The sequence below is a fragment of the Polypterus senegalus genome, chromosome 4 (genome assembly GCF_016835505.1).
Source record: "Polypterus senegalus isolate Bchr_013 chromosome 4, ASM1683550v1, whole genome shotgun sequence".
NCBI lineage: Eukaryota > Metazoa > Chordata > Cladistia > Polypteriformes > Polypteridae > Polypterus > Polypterus senegalus.
The window spans coordinates 116,180,651-116,193,153 of NC_053157.1; the positions used below are offsets into that span (position 1 = coordinate 116,180,651).

General features: G+C 36.6%; 1 protein-coding gene across 1 annotated transcript in view; it reads left to right on the forward strand.

The window, feature by feature from the left end:
- The window catches only part of kita (KIT proto-oncogene, receptor tyrosine kinase a), a 68,177-nt gene that overhangs the window by 39,435 nt on the left and 16,239 nt on the right, over positions 1-12,503 (forward strand). The window contains exons 9-14 of the mRNA XM_039751210.1: positions 496-692; positions 1,236-1,342; positions 1,442-1,568; positions 2,020-2,124; positions 2,461-2,571; positions 10,771-10,906. Coding sequence (XP_039607144.1) covers positions 496-692; positions 1,236-1,342; positions 1,442-1,568; positions 2,020-2,124; positions 2,461-2,571; positions 10,771-10,906 — 783 coding nt within the window. The remainder of the gene's footprint in view (positions 1-495; positions 693-1,235; positions 1,343-1,441; positions 1,569-2,019; positions 2,125-2,460; positions 2,572-10,770; positions 10,907-12,503) is intronic.

Genomic DNA, 12,503 nt, shown 5'->3' on the forward strand with positions numbered 1-12,503 from the left:
AATTGTCAACTCATTCATTTTTAGAATCCCCTTGGTTTAATGAATACTCAGAGATGAAGCATATCCCAACAGCATCATTTGCAAGGCTGGAAGCAGCTTTGGATGGGATGCCTTTTCATAGTAGAGCATGCTATGAATATACCCACAGTCATTCATACAAGACAACTTTAAAATTGGCAATTAACCTAATATGCATGATACTGGACTATTAATAATAATAATACATTTTATTTGTATATAGAAGGAAACAAGGGTACTTGGACAAAATCCACATGACATGAGAAATACTTTAAACTCCACATCCGCAGTGCCTGAACTGGGATTTGAACTCTGGTTGCTGCATCTGTGAAACAACTACACAAACTATTGCACCAATGTGTTTCTGATCTTCTGCTAATATACTTTTATATTATTTCATATGTTAACTTTTGTTAAAAAAAAGATCTGCCCTTTGCTGTATCTAATGTTAACAATGCCTCTTGTGCTTTCTTTTAGTCAGTGTTCTGATCTTCCTAATGCTACGAAAGAGGAGAGAGGAATTATCAACTACATTTCAAGGAAACTGGACTTTAGCAGAACTGAAATTCAAAGTATAATGAATGTTTCAAAGATGTACACCAACATTACACTAGAATGCTTAGCTCACAATGATATTGGTCAAGATCATAGATTATTCAGAATTGGAGTTAAAGGTATAAATATATATTTATTTTTGCATGTGTTTTGTTTTTTCCTTCACTTGCATATTTTTGACAACAGCAACATTAAAATGCAGAGGTTTTTCTATGCTTATATGAAATATTCTGAAAAAAAATTTTTAACTGTTAATGATTGTTTAGAAATGTAAGGAAAATTTGTGCAATTGAGATTACAGTTCCATCTATTAAATTATTCTTCATTACAGGACTTTTTCATTGTTGTATGCTTATTTCAAATCTACTCCGCTGCACAGAAATGTATTTTCAAAAAGGCATAAGCTTATCGTGCTTTCTGAACAAGGACATTCAGTTTTGTCCATGTTATAAGGAAATCTTAAGTATTTAGCCGTGTTTGTGCGCTGTTTATTTAGACAAAGTCTTTTTTTTACAAGAGTAATGAGTAGTAGTACAATATTATTTTGCCAGAAATTCAAACTTCAAAATATGCATTAGAACTGAGATTTTAAACTGTATGTAAGTTTCTTAAATAACGCATGAGGCATCCTAAATTTTTTCCTGCATTTATTTTTGATTCAGAGAGACCTGTGACCCATGAGCTGTTCACTCCTTTGTTGATTGGGTTTGTAACCGCTGCTGTGGTGCTTTGTCTCATCTTAGCGATCCTTGTGTACAAATACATTCAGGTGAAGCAAACTAGTCATTTTGTCTTGTTTATTTTGTTAAGTCATCCTCTACCTTTTTGCATCTACTTATAACATATAAAATAACATTTTTATTCCTAGAAACCAAAGTATGAAATTCAGTGGAAGGTTATAGAAGGGATAAATGGAAACAGTTATGTCTATATTGACCCAATGCAGTTACCATATGATCATAAATGGGAATTCCCAAGGGACAAACTTCGATTTGGTGAGATTCATTTTTTTTTCTTTCTTCAAGAGGTTTTAGAATATTAAGTACTATAGTGTGTTTTAAATGGGTGTTAATTTGCATCCTACAACTGATGAACTACTTTATAGATATCTTAAACTAAAATATGTGATTGCATGAATACATTCTTAATGATAATTTATGGATACTACTACACAGCACCAATGGCCAGTAGCTTTGAAAACTGCATAATCATGACTACTTTATAAATAATGCCAGCAGAAATTATGTTGCTTTTGCTGTCCAAACACTCCACACAATAGTCCTGCATTTCATCTGGCACAAAGAAGCCAAAACATAGCATGTTATATCAAACTGAATGTAAAGTAAGGGTAAATAAATCTGCACATTATGCAATTGAATCTGTTTATGTTATCATTAACCAGCCTTAAAGTATATATTATTAATACATAATAATTCTTTTTTTCAGGCAAGATACTTGGTTCTGGTGCATTTGGAAAGGTTGTAGAAGCAACTGCTTATGGCCTGTCAAAAGCTGACACAGTAATGACTGTTGCTGTTAAAATGCTAAAACGTAAGTCAAAGTAATGCTTCAAAATAAAATGTATCAATAGTAGGAATTCTTAATCATTTAAAGTAGTTGAATATAACCGGTCTACTTGTAATGTGCTTTGGTCAAAATGTCCCTTGCCATAGCAGGGTAGTCTGGCAAGTACGGTGCTAATGTAGAAGCTGTGTTGGAACTATACGAGTGATTGCATTCATATGGTCTACACAATGATTTCACCTGTTTAAAAAATGGTTAGAGTTAAGAAACTGGTGCTTCATATTTTATACTAAATTATAAATTGTATATTACATTTTTTGGCGTTGTCAAATAAGCTTTGAGTACTGTATATCTCTTTTCCAGCAAGTGCCCATGCCACCGAGAAAGAAGCACTCATGTCAGAACTGAAGGTTTTAAGTTATCTTGGACACCATATGAACATTGTAAATCTTTTAGGAGCCTGCACAGTTGGAGGTTAGTTATTGTTTTAAAGCACAACTTGAAGTCTTTGCAGTTTACACATGTCCTTCACTATCACACTATCATCACACTTGTAATGAAAAACATGATCATTTAAGAATATTTGCAATTTATCTGGCATGCCCTGGATTCATCCAGTATTGTGACTGAATTAAAGATTTGATTCATACCTACTTTTTTTCCCCTTTTCTGCTTATATAAATTATCCATTATGTAAAAATTTTATTTACAAAACCTGCAGCTCAGCAGGACCAATAAGCCATTGTGTCCATATTTTTTTTAATTATTTGAAACACTGCTTCTGTTTTATATAATTGTTTAAATAACCAGAACATAAAAAAATAATTAAAAAAATTTAAAGGTAAAGAGAATAAATTATTACATTATCTACCACATTTAAATATCTGATTCTTTCAGTAAAACTATAGCACAGTTTGTAATTTCCAGATGGTTAGAAAGTTGGTGGGGACAAAAAACTGAAGCCATAGGTTGCTCTGAGGATTAATTGTTGAGAGCCGCTGGTATAGTTCACTTCTTAAATTTAAACTTGCCTTTTTAAACAAGATTTATTTAGAAATAAACCGGAAAAAGTTCATTTTGTATGGTTTTTTTTTTTTAGAAAATGCTTATATTTGCAGTTGCACAGTGACTAAATCTAATCGCAGCTGCAGAGTGGTTAAATCAAATACTTCATCAATGAATTTCAAGGCTGGGACATTCTGATCATAAAACTATAAACTAATTTTTTTTAATTGATTGTACTGGCAAATACTATAGGTTTGTGTTTAATATTTAGTTAATTTAATCTAGTTTAATGTTAGCTGAATGAATTAAAAACTAAATTTTTTTACACTGTATGTAGTATCTTCTACATTATATCAAATAAAACTAAATTAAAGGTTAGAGTCCCAGATTTGGTCAATTCAAGAATCAAGATAATGTCAGGTGTCTGGCAGGTTTATATAAGGCATGCAATATTTGGAGTGTTGCTCTTGTATAATTTTGAATGTAATACACAGGAAGGAAAAAAAGTTAAGCTTTTTAAGGGATGAAGTCTACATTGTTTCTGTAAAGTGTTAGAACATCAATTCTAAAGTTGAATGAAAGACAAAAATATGTCTGTATCTGACAGAGTTAATAAGGGTTGGATTCTAGCAATATTATTTATCTGTTAAATACACATATAGTACTATGGGATGCGGAAGAAGTGCTAATGCAAAAAACAGTTCTAGCAAGTAAAAACTGATGCTAGTTTCAAACTAAGTGGCTTTGGCTTTTCTACACCAGGGATATGAGTTGCTCCATATATTCATATCAAAATAAAATGTATTTAGTGTTTGAATGCTTTGAAGGACAAGGCACATCTCCCTATTAATACAATGTATATATTTTTAACAAAAATATATAATCGCCAAAACACGCATTTAGCAGGACAGTCAAAACAGCATACAGTATTTCATTGCTAAATATGAATCTTCACACACTAACATTTGCGTCTGTTGTTTGGCTTTTGAAGGCAAACTTAAAGTTCATGACTATAATCCATAAGTGAAAGCATTAACCATATATTTGAATGATACATTGCATCACACCTTTAAATGTATTATCGGGGAGAAATGATGGTACAGGACAAGATAATTTGTTAGGGTGCAAACTGGGCAACAATACTTTGTTTAATTTGAACAAAAAGGCAGAAAAATAACAAAAATTAAGCACTTCCATGTGCAGCTTTGAACAGAAGGTAGTTCTCCTAGCAGGATGATCATAGAAGAGATTTCAGGCTTGTGTCAGCACAGAAGCCAGTTCCTCATCAAAATGAGATGCCATCCTCTGTGGTTGCTCTGCTTTTATACTGTGTAAACCGGAAGGTGCAAGGCTTCTTTTGGTTCCTCAAGGCGCAGTTTCTAAGGGTTTGGGGGAGGAAGACAAGTCTGTTAGCGTTAGCGCTCCCTCTCATCCCTGGGTGGTACTATTTACCATAGGTGAACCCGAAAGTTACCCTGTGGCACTCAATGCTTGACAGTGTATTGAGTACAGGTAATGACAGCCTAAGTCATGTTCAAGCTCTGGATTTGTAAACTGCCATATGCAATAACAAAGTCTGATCACTCAAGCTTGAAACCTTGAAAAAAGAAAATCAAAAGCTGTTTAACAGGAGTAATAAAAGAGTAATGTAAAATTGACAAGTTTGATATCACACATGAAGTTGGGACAACTATTAATAAAAAAGAAGGTTTTGCAAAATTAAAGAACCATGAGCGTCTGATATTTTATATTTTAATTAATATGACAAATCTGTTAAATATTACTCTTTAGTAATACTGTATATTTTAACCAGCTATTAAAGACAATATATATCAATAGCAAATATAACAAACTTAACCCATTGGTTCACTAACAAATAGATTTTAAAGGCATGTTGTTACAGAAAACAGCTTTAAAGAGTTGGTTTAAATGGAAAAATATGGAATTATCTTTTAATTTACTAATTTAACACTACATATATATTCAGTGGTTTATTTTTTATATTTAGAAAAATGTCAGAGAATAAATTTAAAATTAGTACATGCTAAGTAAAATCCAGTAGTTTGTGATATTCCTTTTTTATTGACCCTATACTGAAATCCCCCCAAAATTAAACACCCCATTTGTTGTTACATCTGTGGTACCTCTGTCACACATTAAGTCAGGTGTTCTCAACGTCGGTCCTGGTCGGACCTGTTGCTGCAGGTTTTTGTTCCAACCAGCTTCTGTTTTTAATTGAACTCCTGGGCTAATTAAGTGAACTGATATTTCGCAAGTTCTGTGTTTAAGGAACAATATATTAATTCGAAAATTAAGTTTGCTAAAAAAAATATATATATATTAAAATGTACCAAGCAGTTATATAGGAATATATAATTTATGTATAAAAATAATATATTTTTTTCTTTTTAACAGTATTTTCATCTTGATATTCATTCTACTTTTCTAGGTGTTCTAATTGTTTAATTATCTATTATTTACTAATTAGTGGGTCTGACTCTATAAAGTAGCTGCAGCCTTTGATTATTCAGTGTTGTTTGCCTGGGTGTCTGCTCTGCTCGTTTTAAGTTGTCATTATTAAGATACAATGACGGGGGGAAAAACTGCACAGAGAAAGGGCAAAGTAAAATGAAATCAACAAAAAAGAGTTAAGCATTTAAATCTATAGCAAAAGCAGAAATATTTATAAATATCTTATAAATGTAAAAATCATGCTGCTATGCTTTTTTGAGTGTCGAATAAAAGAAAAAAAAATACCAGCTAATTAAATGAGATCAGTGCTATAAGGTGTTGTCACTGATTAGGAATCTGTTTGGAACAAAAACCTGCAGCCACAGGGGGTCCCCAGGACCGACGTTGAGAACCCCTGCATTAAGTTAAAGCCCTGCATTGTATTTTGATATTAATGAATGCTAGTGTTTGTTTCCTTAATTTATACATAGATGGGTAACCAGTATGTTAAAGCTGCTGATATTGTTGGTATTTATATATACTGCTCAAAAAATTAAAGGAATACTTTTTAATCAGAGTATAGCATCAAGTCAGTGAAACTTCTGGGATATTGATCTGTTCAGTTAATTAGCAAGAGGGGGCTGTTAATCAGTTTCAGCCGCTTTGGTATTAATGAAAGTAACAACAGTTGCACTAGAGGGGCAACAATGAGACGACCCCCAAGACAGGGATGTTTTAATAGGTGGAGGCCACTGAAATTTTTCCCTCCTCATCTTTTTTGATGCTTTTTTCACTAGTTTTGCATTTGGCTATGGTCAGTGTCATTACTGGTAGCATGAGGCGATACCTGGACCCTACAGAGGTTGCACAGGTAGTCCAATTTCTCCAGGATGGCACATCAATATGTGCCATTGCCAGAAGGTTTGCTGTGTCTCCCAGCACAGTCTCAAGGGAATGGAGGAGATTCCAGGAGACAGACAGTTACTCTAGGAGAGCTGGACAGGGCTGTAGAAGGTCCTTAACCCATCAGTAGGATTGGTATGTGCTCCTTTGTGTGAGGAGGAACAGGATGAGCACCAACAGAGCCCTACAAAATTACCTCCAGCAGGCCACTGGTGTGAATGTCTCTGACCAAACAATCAGAAACAGATTTCATGAGTAGTAGGCCCTGAGCTCACTGCCTGGCACTGTGGAGTTCGATTGGCATTTGCCATAGAATACTAGAATTGGCAGGTCCACCAGTGGTGCCCTGTGCTTTTCACAGATGAGAGCAGGTTCACCCTGAACACATGTGACAGACGTGAAAGGATCTGGAGAAGCTGTGGAGAATGTTATGCTGCCTGTAACATTGTTCAGCATGACCGGTTTGGTGGTGGGTCAGTGATGGTCTGGGGAGGCATATCCATGAAGGGATGCACAGACCTCTCTACAGGCTAGACAATGGCACCTTGACTGCCATTAGGTATCTGGATGAAATCGTTAGACCCATTGTCAGACCTTGTGCTGGTACAGTGGGACCTGGGTTCGTGGTGCACGGCAGTGCCCAGTTTTATGTGGCAAAAGTATGCAGGCAGTTCCTGGAGGATGAAGGAAATTATACCATTGACTGGCCCCCATGTTCACCTGACCTAATTCCAATAGAACACCTCTGGGACATTATATGTCCAGAAGCTCAGTGATGCCCTCAGAGATCCCTCAGGATACACATATATACATACATATATATCTACATATATACACACATATACATACATACACACACATATACACACAAATACATATATATATATATATATATATATATATATATATACATACATACACACATATATAAACATATATATACATATACATACATATCTACATATATACACACACAGCTATTTCAGATCAGTGCAATACGCTGTTTGTTAAAACGGTTGACTCCCGCTCTTACGTGCAATAACAAATCAAATCATTCAGTTGTCTTTGCTCATATGTCATTTTAGAGCTGGACGCCTGGCATCTTTTTTTGGCCACAAGTTCGTTTCTGTTTGGTGTGAGGTTCTGTGTTGTGGAGATTCTCAGGATGGATTGCAGGTGCTCATCAGTGAGGCGACTCCTGTGTGCTGTTTTGTTAGTTTTTACCACTGAGAAGAGCTTCTCACACAGATATGTGCTACCAAACATGCACAAGGTTCGAGCCGCATGTAGACGGACTTTTTTTGTTCTTCAAAGTCACCAAAGCGCCGTGCAAACTCAGTGCGCAATAACTCTAGTAAGCGGTAAGTGTTCGGCAAGGCAGCTGAAGCGCTGCATTATGGGATCTGTAGTTTATTGTGTTACCAGCGCTTCATATACCCGGCTTTAATAACAATAATACAGTATATAAAATGATCTCGGGCTGGATATAATTACACTGGGCGGATGTGGCCCTGCCCTTGAGTTTGACACATATGGACTAAATAGAACTTGAAAAGATATATTTTTCAAATGTGATCGCGCAATTCAGATAGTGTTGACGCACTACAGCCTGCATGCCTCAATGAGTCATCCTCCCCTCGCTCTTACTTTTTACCGTTCATCTAATGAATACACTGAGTATGGCTTTACCAAAACAATCATTGATGGCGAATAAAGTATCCATTATTCGAGTATGTAGATCGGTATATATATATACATATATATACCCGCGTATCGCAGCGGAGAAGTAGTGTGTTAAAAAAGGTAGAAAAAGAAAAGGGAACATTTTAAAAATAACGTAACATGACTGTCAATATACAGTATTTGTTTTGTGAGTGTTACTGAGTGTTGCTGTCATCAAGGATTTGATTATCATTATTTCTTTCAATCAGGTTCGTATTTGTAGGATGTGTTGTGTTCAAGTTACATTCCGTGTTTGTCAATCGTTGTAAAGATGACAGGTTTCATTCATCGATTCGTTTCTTACTGCATCAATAAACAGCTCGTCTTCTTCTTTATCTGAGACCTGACACACTGCATGCACGGGTTTTTTACACTGTCTTCCTTTAGCGGGACATTGACTTTTTCCACCGTGTGCTTTGTTTCCACAGTAGCTGCATTTATGAATATGCTTATCAGACGCTTCATATTTTTGCTGCCTTTTCAATTGTGTAATTCGGTTTTGTTCAGCGCTCTTTGGAACTGTTGCTTTTATCTGTGCACTGCGTCAGTTCACGTGAGCCACTCGGTGTACTTGCATCGAAGGTTCCCAGCTGTGGTGGTGCCATCTCGTGCTATGTCCATAGCTTTATTTAATGTTACCTTAGTCCTGGCACTTAAAACTTTCTCTCGCAGTTTCGCTGAGTTTATGTCAAACACCACCCTGACCATCTCATCTTCCTCTCCATAAGCACAGTCCTTCACCCGTGAATATTTACCTGTGGCAGTTTGCTATTGGATTGCCGCTGACGGACGGCCTTATATGGGCAGGCACTAAATTACAAACGCCAGCGGCAGCCTGTCCATAAACTTAATTTAAAGTGTAGGTTTACATCGTGCTTTGTTTCCGAAGTAGCAGAACTCATGAATATGGTTGTATATGTCACTCGCTCGCTTCTTATTGTTTCGCTGCCTTCTCAATTATATAATGCATGTTTTCTTGAGCGCTTTTTTGAGGTCTTCCTGGTTTTCTATGTACTGCGTGATTACGTGGGAGGCCTGATGATGTCACACGAAACTCCGCCCCCACGGGTTTCAAGCTCATCTCCATTACGCGTAGAATTTCGATATAAAACCTGCCCAACTTTTGTAAGGAAGCTGTAAGGAATGAACCTGCCAAATTTCAGCTTTCCACCCACACGGGAAGTTGGAGAATTAGTGATGAGTGAGTGAGTGAGTGAGTGAGTGAGTGAGTGAGTGAGTGAGTGAGTGAGTGAGTGAGTGAGTGAGTGAGTGAGTGAGTGAGTGAGTGAGTGAGTGAGTGAGTGAGTGAGTGAGTGAGTGAGTGAGTGAGTGAGTGAGTGAGTGAGTGAGTGAGTGAGTGAGTGAGTGAGTGAGTGCTTTGCCTTTTATTAGTATAGATTACAGAAAAGACACAATATTGTTCACTTCAATAGACTGAAGTACTTTAATAAAAATCCATGAATGGGATTTATGTTTTTGCCATTGTATTAAAAGGTATTGAGTATCTTAAAATTTCACTGGTATCAGACTGAATACAAAACTTATGGTATTATTAAATCCTTAGTCTACAGAGATAGACTGAAGTTTCTTGAGATGAATCTGACATTTCACAAGAAAAACTTTTGTTTGTGTTTGGCTGTAGTAAGGTGAAAGATATTTTTCTTTGTGGCTGCCAGTGAATTTGCTTATTTATATCTGATCAGATCTTCATCCAGCAGTTATCAACTTCAGTAAATTCAAAAATATAAAATGCAATATCCTCAATAAATTAAATTATTTAAATATATTATTTTTGTTTTAAAGAAGCCAGTCCGTTAGGCAGTCTCAAACCAACTTAATTCAAGTAACTCGGCACTTTATTTCCCATTGATACTTACCTTTGACAATTTGTGGGTTTATATGAATACTGTGATTTGAACAAGCTATTCTACAGTCTGCTTTGTAAAAAAGTGGAAAAAAGATGCTGCTAGCTCGTTTGACTTTGTGGTCAATATAAACAGGTTTAGGGTATTGATAAAATCTGAGTTAATGCCAGGATTTATAGTTTAATGGTAAAACACAGATCTAGTTAAATTCAACACTAGTTTTGTTACTTGTATTCTAGGTTTAGAAGCAAAACTTATATCTAAATTATTTGAAATGTTAATTTCTGTTTTTTGAATTATTGACTTACCGTTATTCTAGGATGCTAAAAAATATCCATCCTTTTGTTACCAAACATACTGAATCCAGTTTAGTGTCATGGGGTTGAAGTCTATTTTGGGCAGATAAAATGCAAGTCAGGAGGAAACCAGATGTGGACAGGAAACAGCAGACTTCAGGGCACACACAATTTATTCTAATGATAATTGTTCAGAATACATTCTAGTTAAATGGTGAGTTAACTATTCTCTAATGTGACTGGTTTCTGCTTTAGATTTTTCACACTTAGTACGATTCAAATTTGATTAAAATATAGTTTTCGAGATTTTTCTGTGATTTAGTAAACTTGTACACAATTTACTATTTTAAGCCATTTGTAATAATTATTTTGTCAAAGTACTTAGTGTTTACCTTTTATTTTACATTCCCTTTTTCTATTCTCTAACTAAGGTCCAACCCTGGTAATTACTGAATATTGCTGTTTTGGAGACCTACTGAACTACCTGAGGAGGAAAAGGGACTCATTTTTTTGTTTTAAGTTTACAGAAGATTCCCCCTACAAAAATATTTTATCTGATACAAAAAGGTGAGAGTACAACAAGTATTGTCTACTAGCTAGGAATTATAACATATCTTACAACTAGGAAATCACAACTATGGTTTTATTATAAAGACTACCAAGCATCTGTAATATAAATGTGCAAATACATTTTAACAACATTGTAAAGCCAACTTTTTCATTTGCAGTTTGCTTATAGTCTAACATAGTGATTTGCACAAATATTAAGGTGATAGTACAAGTAGTCCCCAAGTTACGAACATCCGACCTACGACTTACAAACAGGGCTGCAGCTGCTCCTTCATCTGTCTGGGGGACGCAATGCAGGCTCCTCAGTAACTGCCACTCCATCATCTTCAGCCTGGGGACACAGCAAGCGGATGTGGATGGAGGGGGCAATTATGTTTCTCACACAGTGTAGTGTCCCTCGGGCTGCTCCGGTTGATGAATGGGGCATTAGGAGCCACACCCCATTCATTCTCAGTGAGCAGCTGGGTGCATGGCAAGCGGTAACCCAGGGTCCATAGTTGCTGGGGCCACAGCTACCGCTCATGTGCAGGATGGAGGCTTGATGGGGCAGTTCGCTGCCCGCCCACCACACCGCCGCAGCTACTGCTCCTGAATGCCCCGTTCATTCTTGGTGAGTGGCTGGTGATGCTGCAAGCGGTGACCCGGTTGTGGGTGTACGGAGGCCATTGAGGGTGAATGGGGTGGCAGGGGGCAGCATTGTATAGTTCACTACCCGCCTTTGACTGCACCCTGTTCATTCTCGGTGGGCACATGCTGCAGGCAGCATACTGTATGCAAATGGAGGTGACTGTGTGGTGGGAGAATGGTGAATCGCCCCTTGCCGCCCCCATTCATTCTCAATAGCAAGCCTGCTTGTACTACATACATAGCAGGAAGTTGTCTCTCGTCAGTACACCAGGTGTGCTGACAAGGGATGCCTCCCTGCTGGGATAGCGTGTACAGTGCTGTGCTGAAGAGCTCATCTTAACCTTTTGTCTTCACCGTTCAACAATGTCTCTGAAATACAAATCTGATGCAAGTGCTGGTGATAAAGTAAAGAAGAGAAAAACCATCACCATGGAAAATAAAGTAGAAATAATGAAAAGTTCAGAGAGGGGTGAAACTCCATCATTCATTGGCAGAGCACTTGCTTACAGTTGGTCAGCAATAGCATTTATTAAAATAATGTACCTGTTCTGACTTACATACAAATTCAACTTAAGAAAAAACCTACAGTCCCTATCTCATACATAACCCGGGGACTACATGTAGTTAATTCAGCTCATGCTGGTTCACATAACTTTTCTGTCCTTTTTCTTTGTCAAAAGTATCTTACAAAACATTAGAAAACAGGAAAAAGTGGTTAAAAAAATCTGGGATTCCAAATGTAATAAAATGTGCGTACTTCCTCCTGGATGCATTTAAGCCATAAATTCAGTGTCTTTATAAACTTGTTCAACCATCCAAGTTCTGAGCCCACTTTATCGAGTACATAATGTTGAATCCTGTCTCAGTGTTATTGGGTGCAAAGTGGAGACCATTTCTTAAGTCAATGCAACTTCAATGCAAGGTGCACAACCACAGTCACTCATGCAGAGTTGATTTAAATTGAGCC